This window comes from Nerophis ophidion, unplaced genomic scaffold, assembly GCF_033978795.1.
Source record: "Nerophis ophidion isolate RoL-2023_Sa unplaced genomic scaffold, RoL_Noph_v1.0 HiC_scaffold_225, whole genome shotgun sequence".
NCBI lineage: Eukaryota > Metazoa > Chordata > Actinopteri > Syngnathiformes > Syngnathidae > Nerophis > Nerophis ophidion.
In genome coordinates, this window is record NW_026907147.1 from 60418 (window position 1) to 79125 (window position 18708).

The 18708-nt window shown below is 40.1% G+C and overlaps 1 protein-coding gene across 1 annotated transcript; it reads left to right on the top strand.

Moving 5' to 3' along the window:
* Nucleotides 1-5505: 5505 nt before the first annotated feature.
* On the top strand, nt 5506-14842 carry LOC133547877 (endonuclease 8-like 1). Its single transcript, XM_061893352.1, has 7 exons — nt 5506-8153; nt 8221-8305; nt 8395-8516; nt 8593-8620; nt 8702-8772; nt 8837-9028; nt 13664-14842. The coding sequence occupies exons 2-7, from the start codon at nt 8239-8241 to the stop codon at nt 13688-13690; spliced, it is 507 nt and encodes a 168-aa protein (XP_061749336.1). The 5' UTR covers nt 5506-8153; nt 8221-8238; the 3' UTR covers nt 13691-14842.
* Nucleotides 14843-18708: the final 3866 nt, after the last annotated feature.

The window sequence follows — 18708 nt, forward strand, 5'->3', positions numbered from 1 at the left end:
GTAAATGACATCTGTTGGACCAAAACGTGGTCCCTTCCTAACAGGTATTTACTTAGCAACAAAGTCAAAGAGATATCATTTAAAATCATCCATCGCTATTACCCTGTAAAGACTGTGATGGTTAGATACAAAAAGGACATTGATGTCACCTGCACCTTTTGTAACATGCACCCAGAGACTGTTAACCACTTGTTTTATACTTGTGAAAACACTCCATCACTATGGCAGGCATCTGTCGCTTCATCCCGGACAATATTTATGACAAATTTGTGCTTTACTTTAAAGATGTGATTTTTGGTTTTACACCGTATGAACAAAAAATTGAAAAGGAATTCTACCTTTGCAAGCTCATTATTTTATTGGCTAAGTTTTATATTCATAAATGTAAGTTTCTTAATACCCGTCCTATCTTTTGTGCCTTTAAAAAAGATCTGGAACTTTACATTAAAACGCTCTCTACCTCTAACGACAAAAAAGCTGTGAAAACGATGATGCTGTGTTCCACATTTAAGTTGTTTGATGAATCTGAATAAGCCTACGGCTTTGCATTTTGTTTATTATTTATATATATATGTTTTTATTCTTTTTTTTAATTATTTTGAACTTACAACCCCCTGGCGCTGTTTTGTACTGTTTTCATAATGTTTTATAATGTTGTATATTGTTGTTTGTCTTACTGTTTGTAATTGTTGACATTTATAAATAAACCTTTAAAAAAAACAACTAAGTGTTGGCTTTCTTCTTCTTCCTTGTTTTAGTTGAAGGTAGGCGCACTGACAACCTTCAAATGTTACGCCACCTACTGTTTCCCCGCTTCTTCTTCTTCTGACGTTAACTGATGGCAAATAACGCGTCATGTCCGCCGCCGTCTGATAGAAAGCATACATTTTCAAATCATTTGAAAATGATGTCCTAGCCAAAAAGGGCTATTTTCAGATGGACATATAAGGAGAAAATGAACTTGATGTAAATCCTGAGATCGCGAGATTTGGCACGGCACTCCATGAATCTGTCCAATCAGATTGGCTTTTCCTGAAAAACACGCATGCGCATTAAGTGGGCGGATGTAATGATTTCGATGGGAAGAAATAATATTCAGCATCGAAGGAATAACAACTGAAAGTAAGTAATACCATTTATTGTTTCTCTTTTGGTATTTATATGACTTTAACACACACCAGTTATTTGTTTTAAACTACTGGAACGTCACGCAGTTACGGAAATAGAGCTATAAATGCCGCAAGCACCTTGCTAGAAGTTGTGATAGTTACCTCCACCGAGGTAAGTATAATAACAAGAAGTGAAATAACAATGAGAGAAATAAATGTTCAGAGAACATTTGAAGTGGAACAATATACATTACTGAACACATAATATAGAGTTTTACATTTACAAGAAGTTCCAGCTATATTCCAGCAACCTTTGTCTGTATTTATCTTCCACCCAACTCTCTCCTTTGAGGCACACATTAAAAGCGTTACTAAAACGGCCTTCTTTCATCTCCGTAATATCGCTAAAATTCGCTCCATTTTGTCCACTAAAGACGCCGAGATCATTATCCATGCGTTTGTTACGTCTCGTCTCGATTACTGTAACCTATTATTTTGGGGTCTCCCCATGTCTAGCATTAAAAGATTACAGTTGGTACAAAATGCGGCTGCTAGACTTTTGACAAGAACAAGAAAGTTTGATCACATTACGCCTGTACTGTATATACCTTTATATACATATATACATACATATATACTGTATATACCTTTATATACATATATACATACATATATACTGTATATACCTTTATATACATATATACTGTATATACCTTTATATACATATATACTGTATATACCTTTATATACATATATACATACATATATACTGTATATACCTTTATATACATATATACATACATATATACTGTATATACCTTTATATACATATATATATACTGTATATACCTTTATATACATATATACATACATATATACTGTATATACCTTTATATACATATATACATACATATATACTGTATATACCTTTATATACATATATATATACTGTATATACCTTTATATACATATATACATACATATATACTGTATATACCTTTATATACATATATACATACATATATACTGTATATACCTTTATATACGTATATACATACATATATACTGTATATACCTTTATATACATATATACATACATATATACCTATACTGTATATACCTTTATATACATATATACATACATATATACCTATACTGGCTCACCTGCACTGGCTTCCTGTGCACTTAAGATGTGACTTTAAGGTTTTACTACTTACGTATAAAATACTACACGGTCTAGCTCCATCCTATCTTGCCGATTGTATTGTACCATATGTCCCGGCAAGAAATCTGCGTTCAAAGGACTCCGGCTTATTAGTGATCCCCAAAGCCCAAAAAAAGTCTGCGGGCTGTAGAGCTTTTTCATTTCGGGCTCCAGTACTCTGGAATGCCCTTCCGGTAACCGTTGGAGATGCCACGTCAGTAGAAGCATTTAAGTCTCACCTTAAAACTCATCTGTATACTCTAGCCTTTAAATAGACCTCCTTTTTAGACCAGTTGATCTGCCGCTTCTTTTCTTTCTCCTATGTCCCCCCCTCCCTTGTGGAGGGGGTCCGGTCCGATGACCATGGATGAAGTACTGGCTGTCCAGAGTCGAGACCCAGGATGGACCGCTCGTCGGGACCCAGGATGGACCGCTCGCCTGTATTGGTTGGGGACATCTCTACGCTGCTGATCCGCCTCCGCTTGAGATGGTTTCCTGTGGACGGGACTCTCGCTGCTGTCTTGGATCCGCTTGAACTGAACTCTCGCGGCTGTGTTGGAGCCACTATGGATTGAACTTTCACAGTATCATGTTAGACCCGCTCCACATCCATTGCTTTCGGTCCCCTAGAGGGGGGGGGGGGGGTTGCCCACATCTGAGGTCCTCTCCAAGGTTTCTCATAGTCAGCATTGTCACTAGCGTCCCACTGGATGTGAATTCTCCCTGCCCACTGGGTGTGAGTTTTCCTTGCCCTTTTGTGGGTTCTTCCGAGGATGTTGTAGTCGTAATGATTTGTACAGTCCTTTGAGACATTTGTGATTTGGGGCTATATAAATAAACATTGATTGATTGATTGATTTATATAGTATTGGAGTGTCGAAATGACAAAAGGAAAAGCTGGAAAAGGATGAAGAAGAACTGGTAAAGAAGTGGAATCAAATAAAAGATCAAGAAGGACTGTAAAGTTGCTGAGTAGACTGGTATAGTGGTGGTGCATTAAACTGGCAGCAGATATAATATGTGATACTTTCTTTTTCTTCCTGCAGTCATCCCGTCCTGCAGCATGCACCTATGTGAATGTGGAGAATGACCAGCAATGTCCAAGTAAGTTATATGTATATGCCTGTTCTTTCTTGAAGTCAAGTAGTTCTGATTGAGATTTACAGATAAAAAGCTGTCCACAGTTTGTCAGGAACAAACATGAAAATATTGCTTTCTTTGACCCTGATTACATTAGCACATATGAAGAATGAAACTTCAAATAGGAGTTATCTCAGCATGTGTAATTCATGTTTTTGGAACCTTTCACCTCCAAGTTAAAGCTGGTAGGTAACATCAGGTCATGACTAAGGATGTAACAATATCAACATTTCACGGTATGATATCGTCATAGTGTTAAAGCCAGGGTAAGATATTGTTACAAAAATGTCAAAGTGTGTTAAATGGCGTGGGAGGAATGTTTAGGATAAACACACTTACTGTAATTGAACACAAACATCATTTTCATATGTTGCAATCATATTTATCATTAAAAACAGGTATTTTAGGTGCAAAGGAATGGTGCAGAATTTCAAGTAACACACAAAAACCAACATTTTCAAATAAGTGTCTTTAAACTGACATAAACAGTAAACATCCAGTGTAACTAATGTAGAACAATAATGTTTCTTTTGCCAAGAAACTATACTGTGTGTCCGGTATGTTTTTTTTTCAATACAACTTGGTATTATTGTGGGTTTGATGACCTTTTTAGCACATTCAACAATACTGCCATTATAATGCAAACAGTGATCATTTTGGTCACAGTAACGGTGATATGACATTTTGATATTGTTACATCACTGCTGTTTAGTTGAGTGTTTTTAAACTTTGAACTTCCTAAGAAACTGCCCTCTGCAGTCCAAATTGTATTAGTTTGTAGAATACTGATTCTTAAGAGTTAACTAATAATTTGACTTTTAATCATGTAAATACCTCACAAATGCATATTTTCCCTTGCTGACATCTTGGTTTCACATGAACGATATTTTCCAAATAACGGTTCTAACATATAACTCATTCTAATATATTACTCCTATTCCCTAACTTATTGTAGACATTGTGGTGTGTAGTGTCAGCAAATGTCTTATTTTGTGCATGTCCACATTTCCTCTGGTGAGCTGCAAGGGCTCTGGGTCGATTTGGAAATGGTCTGGATGAACGTGGCATGCTTTACCTTGCAGTATGCAGACTTTGTTTAAGGTTCAACTAACACGACAGTTATAGGCACAGAAATATTTCACAGCAACAATTCCTCGGCTAACCTAAGCACAAACGTTCCCATCACTCCTGCACACTTCCACTTTTTCGCCCTTCTATAATGTCCCGTTTGAACCTTGTTTTCCCACACGGCGGGTTTTCATGGGAGAACCAGTTTACTTCTCAGATGAGCCCACTTAATATTGTCAGAAAAAAACACAGCGACTGGTGTTCTCGTTTGATAGCGTCACACATCACGGCATTATTGTGACAATTTTGAAATCAAAATAAGGTTATATTTACAATAATGTTGCATCCCTCGTCAAGATCCTTTCTCATAGGTTTGGTTTGCTGTTGTGTATTTACTAATGATTGGCATTAGCATCCACAACTTTCTTTTTATAGTGTGTGTTGTATTGTGATGAGTTACATTTAACACTGTGGATGATGTGTTACCACAAACACAGAAGATACGTAAACATGAACTACAATGCGCTCAAGATGTGGGGAAAAAGGAAATGCATTCCATTAGCTGGATTTGTATAATGTGTTCAATTTATGTCAACTTCCTTCTTGTTTTGCATGTTTTTGTCTGTTTTTTTTTTTTCAATGATTTGAATCTTTAGAGTTTTTTGGTTCCTCTTCTTTGTGTCAGGGGGTAGCAGCAGGGTAACACTGCATGAGGCGGTGCCCCCTGAAGGAGCCCAAAACACTGCTCTTCAAATGGAACACATCCAACCTTCAGGTGACCGTGCAGGATGTACCACTCTGGAACATCAAGCCTCTCCCCACCTGCCAGGTACACCCACCGTCTTCTGTGGCTGAATAATGTTTTGCTGTGAATTTTGTCACAAAGCAAATCCTGCTCAAATGTGACAAACTTTGGAGTGTAAGAATGTGAGCGATATGCTGAGATGTTATACGTTTTGCCTTGTGACAAAATGTTATCAAAAAACCTTTAGTGATTTGTATTCTATTTTAATTTCAGCACATGAAAATATTTCTACTTCTGACCATCGAAGAGAATGGAAAACCATTTTCCAGATCAGCCCTCATACATCCTCCTGATGGCCTAACAACTGAATGACATGTCGATGCTGAGTATGATCCATTTCAATCATTTGAGGAAGCTCTCCCTGATATAGGGGATTGGATGTACAATGACGGACATACGTTTAATGAAGGATTTGGAGATGGTTTGAGTGAGGAGTGTGCAGAAGAGTCCAATTTCAAGGACACAACAGACAAACCAATACATGACAATGCATCAGAAACCATGGCAGAGTGCCTTCTGATCAGCATGGGTTATGTAAACTGTCCTAAAGTCACAGGTAAGGCCCTAAGCCATATGCTCAAAATGTTCAAGTTGCTTTATCCCGATAGTCTGAACACAGACTGCTTAAACAGTGTGCAGAAGTTCCAAAACTTTTTTTTATCCCACTCTGCATCATCGCCTACTATATTACATAAATCCTCCAAGAATTGTTTTGGGCCAATAGAAAGTAAACAAATAAAATGCCTGCTTTGTGGGACCAGTGTGTCAGAAGAAAGGTTCTCATCCTTTTTTTAAAGTATGTACAGATTGATTTCTTGTTTACCACAGCACATTCATGTGCCAAATGGGCCCTCGTTGGTGAATATAAACATGCAGGTTTTTCTTTGCTGCAAGATAGTGTAACATATGAGACATGCAGTCATGTTATTCCCCTATTGGAAACCTCTGCAGTACAGTAGTATTCTTGGATGACATATTGGGTAAAGTTGTTTTCCTTGACTTCACATCTATGCCTGGCATAGTGATTGCAGTTCATTTCCCCAACACACTTGAAAAGTTTGAAATAATGAAGAACTGAACTGGCCTAAGAAGCCACAAATCAAATCTTTAATCATTGTTATAAATGCTCTGAAAATACACACTGATGTGATGTTGCCGTGGATTCTGTAAATATGTACTGTATATGGAGTATCATTGTTGATGATGTTTTTGCATTGTGTGTAATATTTCAGTGGCAAATATATTACATTTACTTGTTTAATAAAGCCACTGTCCTTTTTAATGAATACATAGGCCTACTATGCTACTGTATTTTAATATTAGTCCTTATGATGGTGGTTGGAGAGCCAAATATCTTCTGAAGTGGTACTTTGTTAAAAGAGTTTGAGAACCACTGCTCTAGAAAGTTCACAAATGTTAAAAGCTCTTACAAAGTGTCTTGTGATCATATCAGTATTGTTTGGGTTCAGTTTTAAATCTCACAATTGTAGTCACTGAGTTACTGTACATGACGTGTGGATAAGAAATCAACAAATTAAGTCCAACTTTATTTAAATAAACCATTTAGATTACAGACCATATATCCATATTGTCTGAATTCATTATTTTCTCCCAATGTTGGCATGAGATCAACTGGAATATGATTGAGGTATAACTAAATTGAGCCCATTAAAATGCATTTTTTTAGAAAACGGGTATATCTAACAACTCAAATAGTGAGCAGTGAGAGACAAAACCAAGTATATCTCTCACTGAGACATCATTGAGACATATTGAAACCAATACTCATCAATTGTCTTTTTGCCGAAATAGAAAAGAGACATCTGAGAACTCAAACAGTGAGTAGTGAGAAACAAAACCAGGTGTTTCTCTCACTGAGTCATAATTGAGACATATTGGAGACCAGCTCATTCATCTCTCATTTTGGTCTTAGTTGAAATGGGGAAAAGAGATAACTATTAGACAACTATGAGATCTCTCATAGTGCTCACTGTGAGCCTTATTTCTCAGGAGATACATTTGAGAAGAATGAGAAAACTACTTTGGTCTCCATTAGTGCTCTTTTATGTCTAGGAGATATATATAAGACATACATGAGATCTCATCTTCAATTTTGCTTTGCTATGGGAAACAAGTGTTTGATGAGCATTCCTCAACTTTTTCGGTCTTTTTTGACACTCGTGCCAGCTTTTTTTAAGCATGTTGCAGGCATCAAATTCCAAAATGAGCTAATATTTGCAAAAAAAAAAGTTTCTCAGATCCAACATCAAATATCTTGTCTTTGCAGTCTATTCAATTGAATATAAGTTAAAAAGGATTTACAAATCATTGTATTCTGTTTTTATTTACCATTTACACAACGTGCTACTTCACTGGTTTGGGGTTTTGTACATGTTGACAGTACATTGCAGTGTTATTTTGTTACAGCCGTGCCCACTGTGTGAAGTACTTTTGCAAGACTCCTAGCAATAATATTACACTTCACCAAAGAGCCTGCTGTAAAAGAAATGACCATTGAATGAAGATACATACTCAGGTCACCGTGATCTGAAAAGGAGAGTGAAGAATGTTTTTGTATTCCCCAGATTCTAATCATCTTGGATGAATAAACAAGCAATTCCTAATTTCACTTGGAAATGTGTTTACTATAAAAGTGTAGCACTGTTTCCACACAAAATACCTTCTGTTTTTGGAAAGATGCCCATGTGTGTCTTCCAGGTTGAACATTCCACCCTTTGTGCCTGCCCGGACTGTGCTGGAAGGCCTCGAGTCAGAGGATGCGTGTGAAGACAAGAAAGCTGTAAAAAAGGAGATCCATAGCAAAAAGGTCAAATAAGTACAAACAAGTATTTTACCTCGATTATTAACAGTTTATTTTGCCCAAAAATGTTAAGGGAGCCAAAAAGGACAAAATGGAAGAGGAGAATACAGACCTGCTCAGACTTTGCCACACAGTACCGCTGGAGGTGGTGAACTTAGGTAAGAATCCATGTTTCAAGGTTGATCGGGGTGGGGGGAAGACAACGACACAAAGGTGCTCCTCTTATTTAGACTTTTTGTTTATGGAGGTGGGAAAGGTTACGATCCAGAGAAGAAAGACTACTCAGGTTTTGAGGCCTGGTTGCAGTGTTACTATGTGGATGGAATGAAGTCTGTACGCGACCACAATGGCAGGACTATGTGGTTCAAAGTATGCAAACACATTTTCATACGTAACAACTATATTTGTAGCACGTATTGACTAATAGAAAATGGTGTCATTTCAGGGCGATCCAGGTCCTATGGCTCCTAAAGGTAAACGCCAGAAAAAATAGTTGAGATACCATTACACATAAGAGAAAGCTTAGTGTGTCTTTATCTTTTCTCACACACCAGAATCAAAGTCTCCAAAGGCCAAAAAGAGAAAAGATACAGATGCAGACCATGATTACCCCCGCAAGAAAAAGGTATATTCAGTAGGTAATCACCACCAGCACATAGAAATCTAACCCCATTGTGGCTGTACTTCAGGTGTCCAGGAAACACAACTCTGACAGCACAGTGAAGAAAAAAGCAGCCAAAAAGCCCACAAAAGCAGCAAAGGAAGAAGAAAATGGACCTCAAGAAGAAGCCACACCCACAAGAAGATCAGCAAACACACCTCAGCAAGAACCGAATCCACGTCAGGCAGGAGGAAAAAGAACAATACAGAGCCAGCTGCAGGTCTGATTCTAATAATACTCCCATTTTCTGAAAATATTAAGAGCCTGATCTTTGAGGATCCAATTCCCGCACACTTATCTGTGTGCGCAAACTATAAAATTGCATGTACTGTTGGTGGACGTGTTGTATGTGATCTACTTTGTGCAATTGATAGCAGCAAAAGTGGCACAGATCACCCTATTTTTGTGTACTAGAAGCATTATGTGCCCTTGGAAACACTTCTTTCCCTCTACATTCATGTTATTATGCTCTCCACACTGGAGGGGGGCTTATATTAGATTATAGCACATATCGATCATCTAACACCTTTTCTGCAATATAGAATCACAGTATGTATACTATTTGCAGCAGGAATGATCAAACTGCATATTGCAAGACATTTTTTTAAGGAGTTATACTAAATACAAAAAAAAAAACGCAACGCTTTTGTTCTTGTTCCCAATTTAAATGAACTCAAAGATCGAAAACTTTGACTATAAACACAAAATACCTGTTCCTCTCAAATATTGTTCACAAATCTGTATACATTTGTTAGTGAGCATTTTTTCTTTGCCAAGATAATCCATCCAACCTGACAGGTGTGCCTTGAGCTGTCCAAAATAAAAGGCCACTGTGAAATGTGCAGTTTTATCACACAACACAATGCTTCAGATGTCGCAAGTTTTGAGGGAGCGTGCAGTAGGCATGCTGACTGCAGCAATGTCCACCAGAGCTGTTGCCCGTCAATTAAATGTTTATTTCTCCGCCATAAGAATAGAATAGAATAGAAAGTACTTTATTGATCCCTGGGGGAAATTCAGCACCACAGTTCGCTCACAATAAACAATGATAATAATAAATAATATAATATATATGAATAATATAAATATATTCTACATTTAAGTGCAGTCAAGGAACATATGCATTATACAGTCTGATGGCTGTCGGTGTGAAGGACCTCCTGTGTCGTTCCGTGTTGCATTTTGGGAGTCTGAGCCTTCCACTGAAGGTGCTCATTCTCTCTGCAAGGTCCGAGTGTAGTGGGTGGGAGGTGTTGTCCATAATGGCTAGGAGTTTTGCTAGACTTCTCTCTGACACCACCGCCAGAGAGTCCAGCTCCACTCCCATCTTGTTACTGGCCTTCTCTACCAACTTGTCCAGTCTGTATGTGTCCCTCACTCTCAGCCCACTGCCCCAGCAGGCCACGGTGTACAAGAGGGCGCCTGCCACCAGTGACTCGTAGAACATCTTCAACATCTTTGTACAGACGTTGAAGGATCCTAGCCTCCAAAGGAAATATAGATTCGGCTCTGTCCCTTCTTGTAGAGGGCCTCAGCGTGTTTTGACCCATTCAGCTTGTTGTCCATGTGTACTCCGAGGTATTTATAATCCTCTACCATGTCCACATCCACCCCTTTGATGGAAACAGGGGTCGCCAGAGTACTCCTCCTCCTTCCCAGGTCCACAACCAGCTCCTTGGTCTCCGTAACATTGAGCTGGAGGTGGTTCTTTCCACACCATGTGACAAAGTCCTCCACCAGTGTCCTGTATTCCTCGTCATCACCTTCCTCAATACACCCCACTATCGCAGAGTCATCAGAAAACTTCTGAAGGTGGCAGGACTCTGACTGATAGTGGAAATGGGTGGTGTAAATGGTGTAGAGGAAGGGGGAAGAGTACTGTAGCCTCCGGGGCCCCGGTGTTGCTGACCAGCCTGTCAGACACACAGTCCTGCAGTGGCATATACTGTGGTCTGTCAGTCAGGTAATCTACAACCCAGGACACCAAGGGGGCCTCCACCTGCATCTTCTCCAACTTCACACCCAGTAGCCCGGGCCGTTTAGTATAAGCCGCCTCCAAAGGTGTTTCAGAGAATTTGGCAATACATCCAACTGGCCTCACAGCCGCAGACCATATTGATTGGCTGAGACCTGCCACCCGGACAGCTGCTACAACAATTGGTTTGCTTAACCATAGCATTTCTGCACAAACTGTAAGAAACTACCATGAATTGATTAACGTGGACCCCGACTTAAACAAGTTGAAAAACGTATTGGGGTGTTACCAATTAGTGGTCAATTGTACGGAATATGTACTGAACTGTGCAATCTACTAATAAAAGTATCAATCAATCAATCTGTCTCAAGAAAGCTCATCTGCATGCTCGTGGTCCTCATCGGGGTCTCGACCTAACTGCAGTTTGTCTTCTTAACCAACTTGAGTGGGCAAATGCTCACACTCAATGGCGTCTGGCACAATACAGAGGTTTTGGTATGTTATTATTGACAGCGAAACCACGTGCATTTTATTGATGGCATTTTCCATGCGCAGAGATACCGTCACGAGACCCTGAGCCCCATTTTTGTACTAATCACCCGAGGCCATCACCTTTTATAAATAACATTTACTAACTCATGTTGCAAGGATCTGGAAGCTAAAAACATCCCAGTTCTTGCATGACCAGCATACTCACCGGACATGTCACCCAGTAAGTAATTTTTGAGAGGAATATATATTTTCTGTGTAGTAAAAGTTTCAGATCTTTAAGTTCAATTCATGATAAATGGGAGCAAAAACAAAAGTGTTGCGTTTATATATTTGTTCAATACCATATTTTTCGGAGTATAAGTCGCACCTGCCGAAAATGCATAATAAAGAAGGAAAAAAAACATACAAGTCGCACTGGAGTATAAGTCGCATTTTTGGGGGGAAATTTATTTGATAAAACCAGACGGCAAGAATAGACATTTGAAAGGCAATTTAAAATAAATCAAGAATAGTGAAGAACAGGCTGAATAAGTGTAGGTTATATGAGGCATAAATAAGCAACTGCTATGTTAAGCTAACATATTATGGTAAGAGTCATTCAAATAACTAGAACATATAGAACATGTTATACCTTTGACAAACTATCTCTCACTCCTAATCCATAAATCCCATAAAATCTTATACGTCTAGTCTCTTACGTCAATGAGATAAATAATATTGATATTTTACGGTAATGTGTTAATAATTTCACACATAAGTCGCTCCTGAATATAAGTCGCACCCCCGGCCAAACTATGAAAAAAAAACTGCTACTTATAGTCCGAAAAATACGGTGCATATTTTCTAAATCAAAAAAGGAATACCATTAAAAAACAACATAAATTAATAGACTTTGGTTTAATCGGCCCTTTAAGTTGTCCAGCAGCTATAAAATGATATTGCTGAATATATATCTTCTTCTTTTTATTTCTAACAGTCCAAATATGACATGCACACGTAGAACAAAGGCTTCTCTGTTCAGTTGTCTTTGCAGCGTGATGGCCTCCTTTCTCACAGCCCTGTGTGCAACTATGTCAGTTGTCTTTGCAGCGTGATGGCCTCCTTTCTCACAGCCCTGTGTGCAACTATGTCAGTTGTCTTTGCAGCGTGATGGCCTCCTTTCTCACAGCCCTGTGTGCAACTATGTCAGTTGTCTTTGCAGCGTGATGGCCTCCTTTCTCACAGCCCTGTGTGCAACTATGTCAGTTGTCTTTGCAGCGTGATGGCCTCCTTTCTCACAGCCCTGTGTGCAACTATGTCAGTTGTCTTTGCAGCGTGATGGCCTCCTTTCTCACAGCCCTGTGTGCAACTATGTCAGTTGTCTTTGCAGCGTGATGGCCTCCTTTCTCACAGCCCTGTGTGCAACTATGTCAGTTGTCTTTGCAGCGTGATGGCCTCCTTTCTCACAGCCCTGTGTGCAACTATGTCAGTTGTCTTTGCAGCGTGATGGCCTCCTTTCTCACAGCCCTGTGTGCAACTATGTCAGTTGTCTTTGCAGCGTGATGGCCTCCTTTCTCACAGCCCTGTGTGCAACTATGTCAGTTGTCTTTGCAGCGTGATGGCCTCCTTTCTCACAGCCCTGTGTGCAACTATGTCAGTTGTCTTTGCAGCGTGATGGCCTCCTTTCTCACAGCCCTGTGTGCAACTATGTCAGTTGTCTTTGCAGCGTGATGGCCTCCTTTCTCACAGCCCTGTGTGCAACTATGTCAGTTGTCTTTGCAGCGTGATGGCCTCCTTTCTCACAGCCCTGTGTGCAACTATGTCAGTTGTCTTTGCAGCGTGATGGCCTCCTTTCTCACAGCCCTGTGTGCAACTATGTCAGTTGTCTTTGCAGCGTGATGGCCTCCTTTCTCACAGCCCTGTGTGCAACTATGTCAGTTGTCTTTGCAGCGTGATGGCCTCCTTTCTCACAGCCCTGTGTGCAACTATGTCAGTTGTCTTTGCAGCGTGATGGCCTCCTTTCTCACAGCCCTGTGTGCAACTATGCCAGTTTGCACGCAGATTTCAGACTTTTTAAGAGGCACGATACTGCCTGCAGGACACTTTCAGCATTGATAAATCTCACTGTTCATGTTGAGTGATTTGTATTTGCATTTTCTCCTCCCAGTATTGTGGGCATTCTGATAATCAACATATATTCTGCATACATCATTAAGACAAATATGTTAAATGGAGGGAATAAGCGGTAGAAAATGGATGGATGGGATGGATTGCACTCCTTATTTTGCTCATTAATCGACAAATATTTAGATCAGCTTTGCGTGTGCTAACAAGTTTGCATGTGTTTTGATACACATAAACCTTTTGTAGATTATACTGTAAGTGTGGTAAACTTACTTTTTGTTGCAGGCTTCAAGACACGTAGCGGGAGACTGACAAGACGGAATGTCAAGTAAAGGACATCTATTGGAAAATACTGTTTTTATTCCATGATACATATTTTTAATAAACATTCCACACGTTTATTCTTGGCATACTTTTCAATCACAATTCACAATACAGTAAATTATTTGATTTAATGTGAAGTTAATTATATTTATATAGCGCTTTTCTCTTGTGACTCGAAGCGCTTTACATTGTGTAGCCCGATATCTAAGTTACATTTTGAAACCAGTGTGGGTGGCACTGGGAGCAGGTGGGTAAAGTGTCTTGCCCGAGGACACAACAGCAGTGACTAGGTTGGCAGAAGCGGGGATCGAACCTGGAACCCTCAGGTTGCTGGCACGGCCACTCTACCAACCGAGCAGAAATGATGGCTACCGAGCTCTACTCTTTCCTCTCTCCCTCTTGAGTACAGGTAAAAAAACCTTCTTTATGGTGACGGCCACCTATGTCACGTGACACATGCTTCTGTTCCTTGTGTACACATCCACAAACACCACGTGACATACACACATGATCTGGCTCCTACAATGACTAACATGGCTCATTTGCATAATACACTAAAAACTACTTGGGTCTCTGAGGCAGACGATGAGAGTCCTGTAAAATGTATACATACAGTGGGGCAAAAAAGTATTTAGTCAGCAAGTTCTCCCACTTCAAATGATGACAGAGGTCTGTCATTTTCATCATAGGTACACTTCAACTGTGAGAGACGGAATGTGGAAAAAAAATCCAGGAATTCACATTGTAGGAATTTTAAATAATTTATTTGTAAATTACGGTAGAAAATAAGTATTTGGTCAACCATTCAAAGCTCTCACTGATGGAAGGAGGTTTTGGCTCCAAATCTCACGATACATGGCCCCATTCATTCTTTCCTTAACACGGATCAATCGTCCTGTCCCCTTAGCAGAAAAACAGCCCCAAAGCATGATGTTTCCACCCCCATGCTTCACAGTAGGTGTGGTGTTCTTGGGATGCAACTTAGTATTCTCCAAATACGACGAGTTGAGTTTATAACAAAATGGATACATGGATGATACAGCAGAGGATTGGGAGAATGTCATGTGGTCAGATGAAACCAAGATAGAACTTTTTGGTACACCAACAACAGGTATGTCACACCTGAGAGACATGGCACACACCAACAACAGGTATGTCACACCTGAGAGACGTGGCACACACCAACAACAGGTATGTCACACCTGAGAGACATGGCACACACCAACTACTCAACAACAGGTATGTAACATTGGTATATTGATCCAGATCATGAAGTAGTAGAACCCAAAATGCTCAATGGTTAAGGCTGCTGCCTCTCACACGGTACTACTGGGTTCAAATCCACAAGATCTTGGTTTTTGTTTCATCTCTATCATTGTTAAATGATTGCATTTGTATATTAGTGAAAATCCTGTCTTGATGGAACCCAGGATACCTCAATGGTCAACACTGTGATCTTCAAATATGGGGGTACTGGGTTTGAATCCCAATTGGTTTGATATGTAACTTCAGTTCAAAATTGAGCTCCACCTCAATCGTAGTTTACTGGGACAGATGTCACGATTCCATTAATGAAGGAGCCAGACTACACGTCCAACAAGACTCAGGATAGCTCAATGGTTAAGACTGCTGCCTCTCATGCAGAACTACTGGGTTCAAATCCATTGTTAGGAGGCGTTAGTTTATTGTTTTGCCTTGATCATAGTTCACTGATAACATTTGTATATGAGCGAGAACCAAACTTTGTTGGGACCCAGGATAGCTCAATGGTCAACACTGTGGGCTCCTAATACAGGAGTAGTGAGTTCAAATCCCATACATGGAGTCAGTAATTTGGCAGTATGGCGTCAAGACGACATACATTGTGGGCTGCTTCTTCTCCCCCACACAGACTAATGTTATGTGCTACTTCTTTGACTAACATATAGTTGAAAAATTAAGTCAACACTAAAGCTAATAATAATCCAAAATAAAATGTCAAATAGTCAATGATGACACCTCAGGGGTTACCTGTGTGTGTGTGTGTGTGTGTGTGTGTGTGAGAATGAGTGCGTGTGTTTGTGTGTGTGTAGGAGTGTGTACGAGTGAGTGTAACTCCTGAGGTGGGTGGGAATAGGATAAATAAAGAGCGTTGACCAATGAGCTCTCCTGGGTACAAATAAAATAAAATAGGTTAATTGTAATTGGATAAAAAAAAAGTAAATTAAATTATTATTTTAACATTACATGGGAGAAATGACACAGTTACAATATTTGTCAACTTGCAGCCTCCAGCTGATCTTTTAAATTACACATCGACCCAAGCAGGAGTCGAACCCCACACTCTTCAACCTGAGTCAACAGTCTTAACCACTGGGCTATCCTGGGTCTTGATGACACAATTTTTTTTCATACACAAATGTAATCGAGGACTGTGGCCCAGTAAAGTTTGATGAGGTAGAACAAAAGACACACAACCTGAGTGAGATTTGAACCCAGTACTTTTCATTCCAAGTCAGATGTCTTAACCCCTGGTCTATCCTGGGTCTTGTGAAGAGGAGATTGTGTTCTATACACAAATGTAATCGAGGACTCCTGGCTCAGTAAAGTATGACAAGCTTAAACAAAATTTTGTCAACATGAGTGGGATTCGAACCCAGTACCTGTCATTCAGAGTCAGCAGTCTTAACCACTGGGCTATCCTGGGTATTGATGAGATATTTTTTTTTCATACACAAATGTAATCGAGGACTGATGGCCCAGTAAAGTTTGATGAGGTAGAACAAAATACAGTTAACCTGAGTGGGACTTGAGCCCAGTACTTTTCATTCCGAGTCAGATGTCTTAACCCCTGGTCTATCCTGGGTCTTGTGAAGAGAAGATTGTGTTCTATACACAAATGTAATCGAGGACTCCTGGCTCAGTAAAGTATGACAAGCTTAAACAAAATTTTGTCAACATGAGTGGGATTTGAACCCAGTACCTGTCATTCAGAGTCAGCAGTCTTAACCACTGAGCTATCCTGGGTCTTGATGAGATATATTTTTTTTCATACACAAATGTAATCGAGGACTGATGGCCCAGTAAAGTTTGATGAGGTAGAACAAAATACAGTCAACCTGAGTGTGACTTGAACCCAGTACTTTTCATTCCGAGTCAGATGTCTTAACCCCTGGTCTATCCTGGGTCTTGTGAAGTGAAGATTGTGTTCTATACACAAATGTAATCGAGGACTCCTGGCTCAGTAAAGTATGATAAGCTTAAACTAAATTTTATCAACTTGAGTGGGATTCGAACCCAGTACCTGTCATTCAGAGTCAGCAGTCTTAACCACCGAGCTATCCCTGGTCCTGTGCAGAATGGATTTCTTTCCATACACAAATGTTATCTACGACCCCTGACTCACTGGAGTAAGATGAGGTGGAAAAAATACTGCTGACCGGAGTGGGGTTTGAACTGTGTACAGATTGTTCTCATGCAACAGTCTTAACCACTGGGCTACTTTCAGTCTTGTAAAGGTAGGATTTTAGTCCATACACAAATGTAATCGATGACTCCCGGCCTTCGTAAAGTATGATGAGGTAAAAAAAAAATACTATCAACCAGAGTGAGGTTTGAACTCAGCACTTTTCATTCAAAGTCAGCAGACTCAACCCCTAGTCTACCCTTGGTCTTGTGACAATAAGATTGTGTTCCATACATAAATGTAATCGAGGACTCCTGGCTCTGTAAAGTATAATGAGGTTGGGAATGGGTGAAAAAAATAGAAGATTAAAATAAAATAAAATAAAATATACTAAAATAAAAATGGTCTAAACCTGGGCCCTGGAGAAGGGGTCCAGACTGAGGCCAAGGGAAAAAACAACAACAACTCATAGCCATAGTACACATCCCTCTCACATGTGTGTAAGAGGTAAACATCAAAGAAGACAAAGGACATGAAAGACATTAAAGCAGCGGATACAAGCAGACACTTCTACATCCAGCTATGAATAACAACTAAAAGAAACATAGACACTGTGGTGGTCTCTGCGCTGTTCCACGCCATCGTCCACTGGGGTGGAGGGAGCGTGGCCAGAAACAGGAGCAGACCCAACAAAGCAACCAAGAGAACTGACTCCACTCTAAGCCGCCAACCAACTCTCGGCCAGTGTCCAGTCCGCATGGATGAGCGAGGATACGTCCAAGGAGACTGAGGTGTACGACACCTGCTCACCCAGCCAAGACACCGCCAAGCCTCTCCGTCCCAGCGCTCAGAGCTTGCTCCGCAGACCTGTCCCTTCATCCGCGTCTCCTCCAGTCCCTCCAAGCACCACAGAGGTCACGAAAGTGCCACCCCTTGTCACACAGTCCCAAAGGGTCCCGGACCAAAAGGCAAAAAAATATAATAAGACATGAAAACAAGAGGGAAACACAAAATGATGACACAAGAGCACGGAGCTCCTGCCAACAGCAGCCACTACAGCAGCGCCATCTTGGGGGAAAAAAAAAAAAAAATCAATTAGAGCTGGATTTGAACCCAGTGCGCTTAATTCCAAGTGAGAAGTCTTAACCACTGGACTGTCCTGGGTCTTGTGAAGCTATGATTGTGTTCCATACACAAATGTAATTGAGGACTCCTGGCTCAGTAAAGTATGATGAGTTTGAACAAAATGATATCAACTAGATTGGCATTCGAAACCAGTACCTCTCATTCAGAGTCCGCAGTCTTAACCACTGAGCTATCCTTGGTCTTGTAAAGAATAGATTTCTTTCCATACACAAATGTTATCTATGCAGTGATTTCCCCCCCAGAAAATGTGTTAGTCGTCACCATCACATCTCCATCTCATCTTTGCCTGGGGGGGGGGGCAATAGACTACAGACTGTGGTGAAGTAGGCCGGCTACGTCGCATGAAGAAACTTTGAATTTTGGGTTGTGTTTTCCGCTCCATATATACGATATATATCTCAATAGATTTTAGGTTCAAAGAACTATGAAGTTGTTGCAGGTATGACCACATGGTGGCGATAGTTTCAAAGAACTA

Excerpts from the sequence above, each read along its gene's own strand:
- LOC133547877 (XM_061893352.1), top strand. The coding sequence starts at position 8,239 with ATGGAAGAGGAGAATACAGACCTGCTCAGACTTTGCCACACAGTACCG. Across the intron at positions 8,621-8,701 it reads AGGTCCTATGGCTCCTAAAG|AATCAAAGTCTCCAAAGGCC; the intron begins GTAAACGCCAGA and ends CTCACACACCAG. Across the intron at positions 9,029-13,663 it reads CAATACAGAGCCAGCTGCAG|GCTTCAAGACACGTAGCGGG; the intron begins GTCTGATTCTAA and ends TTTTTGTTGCAG.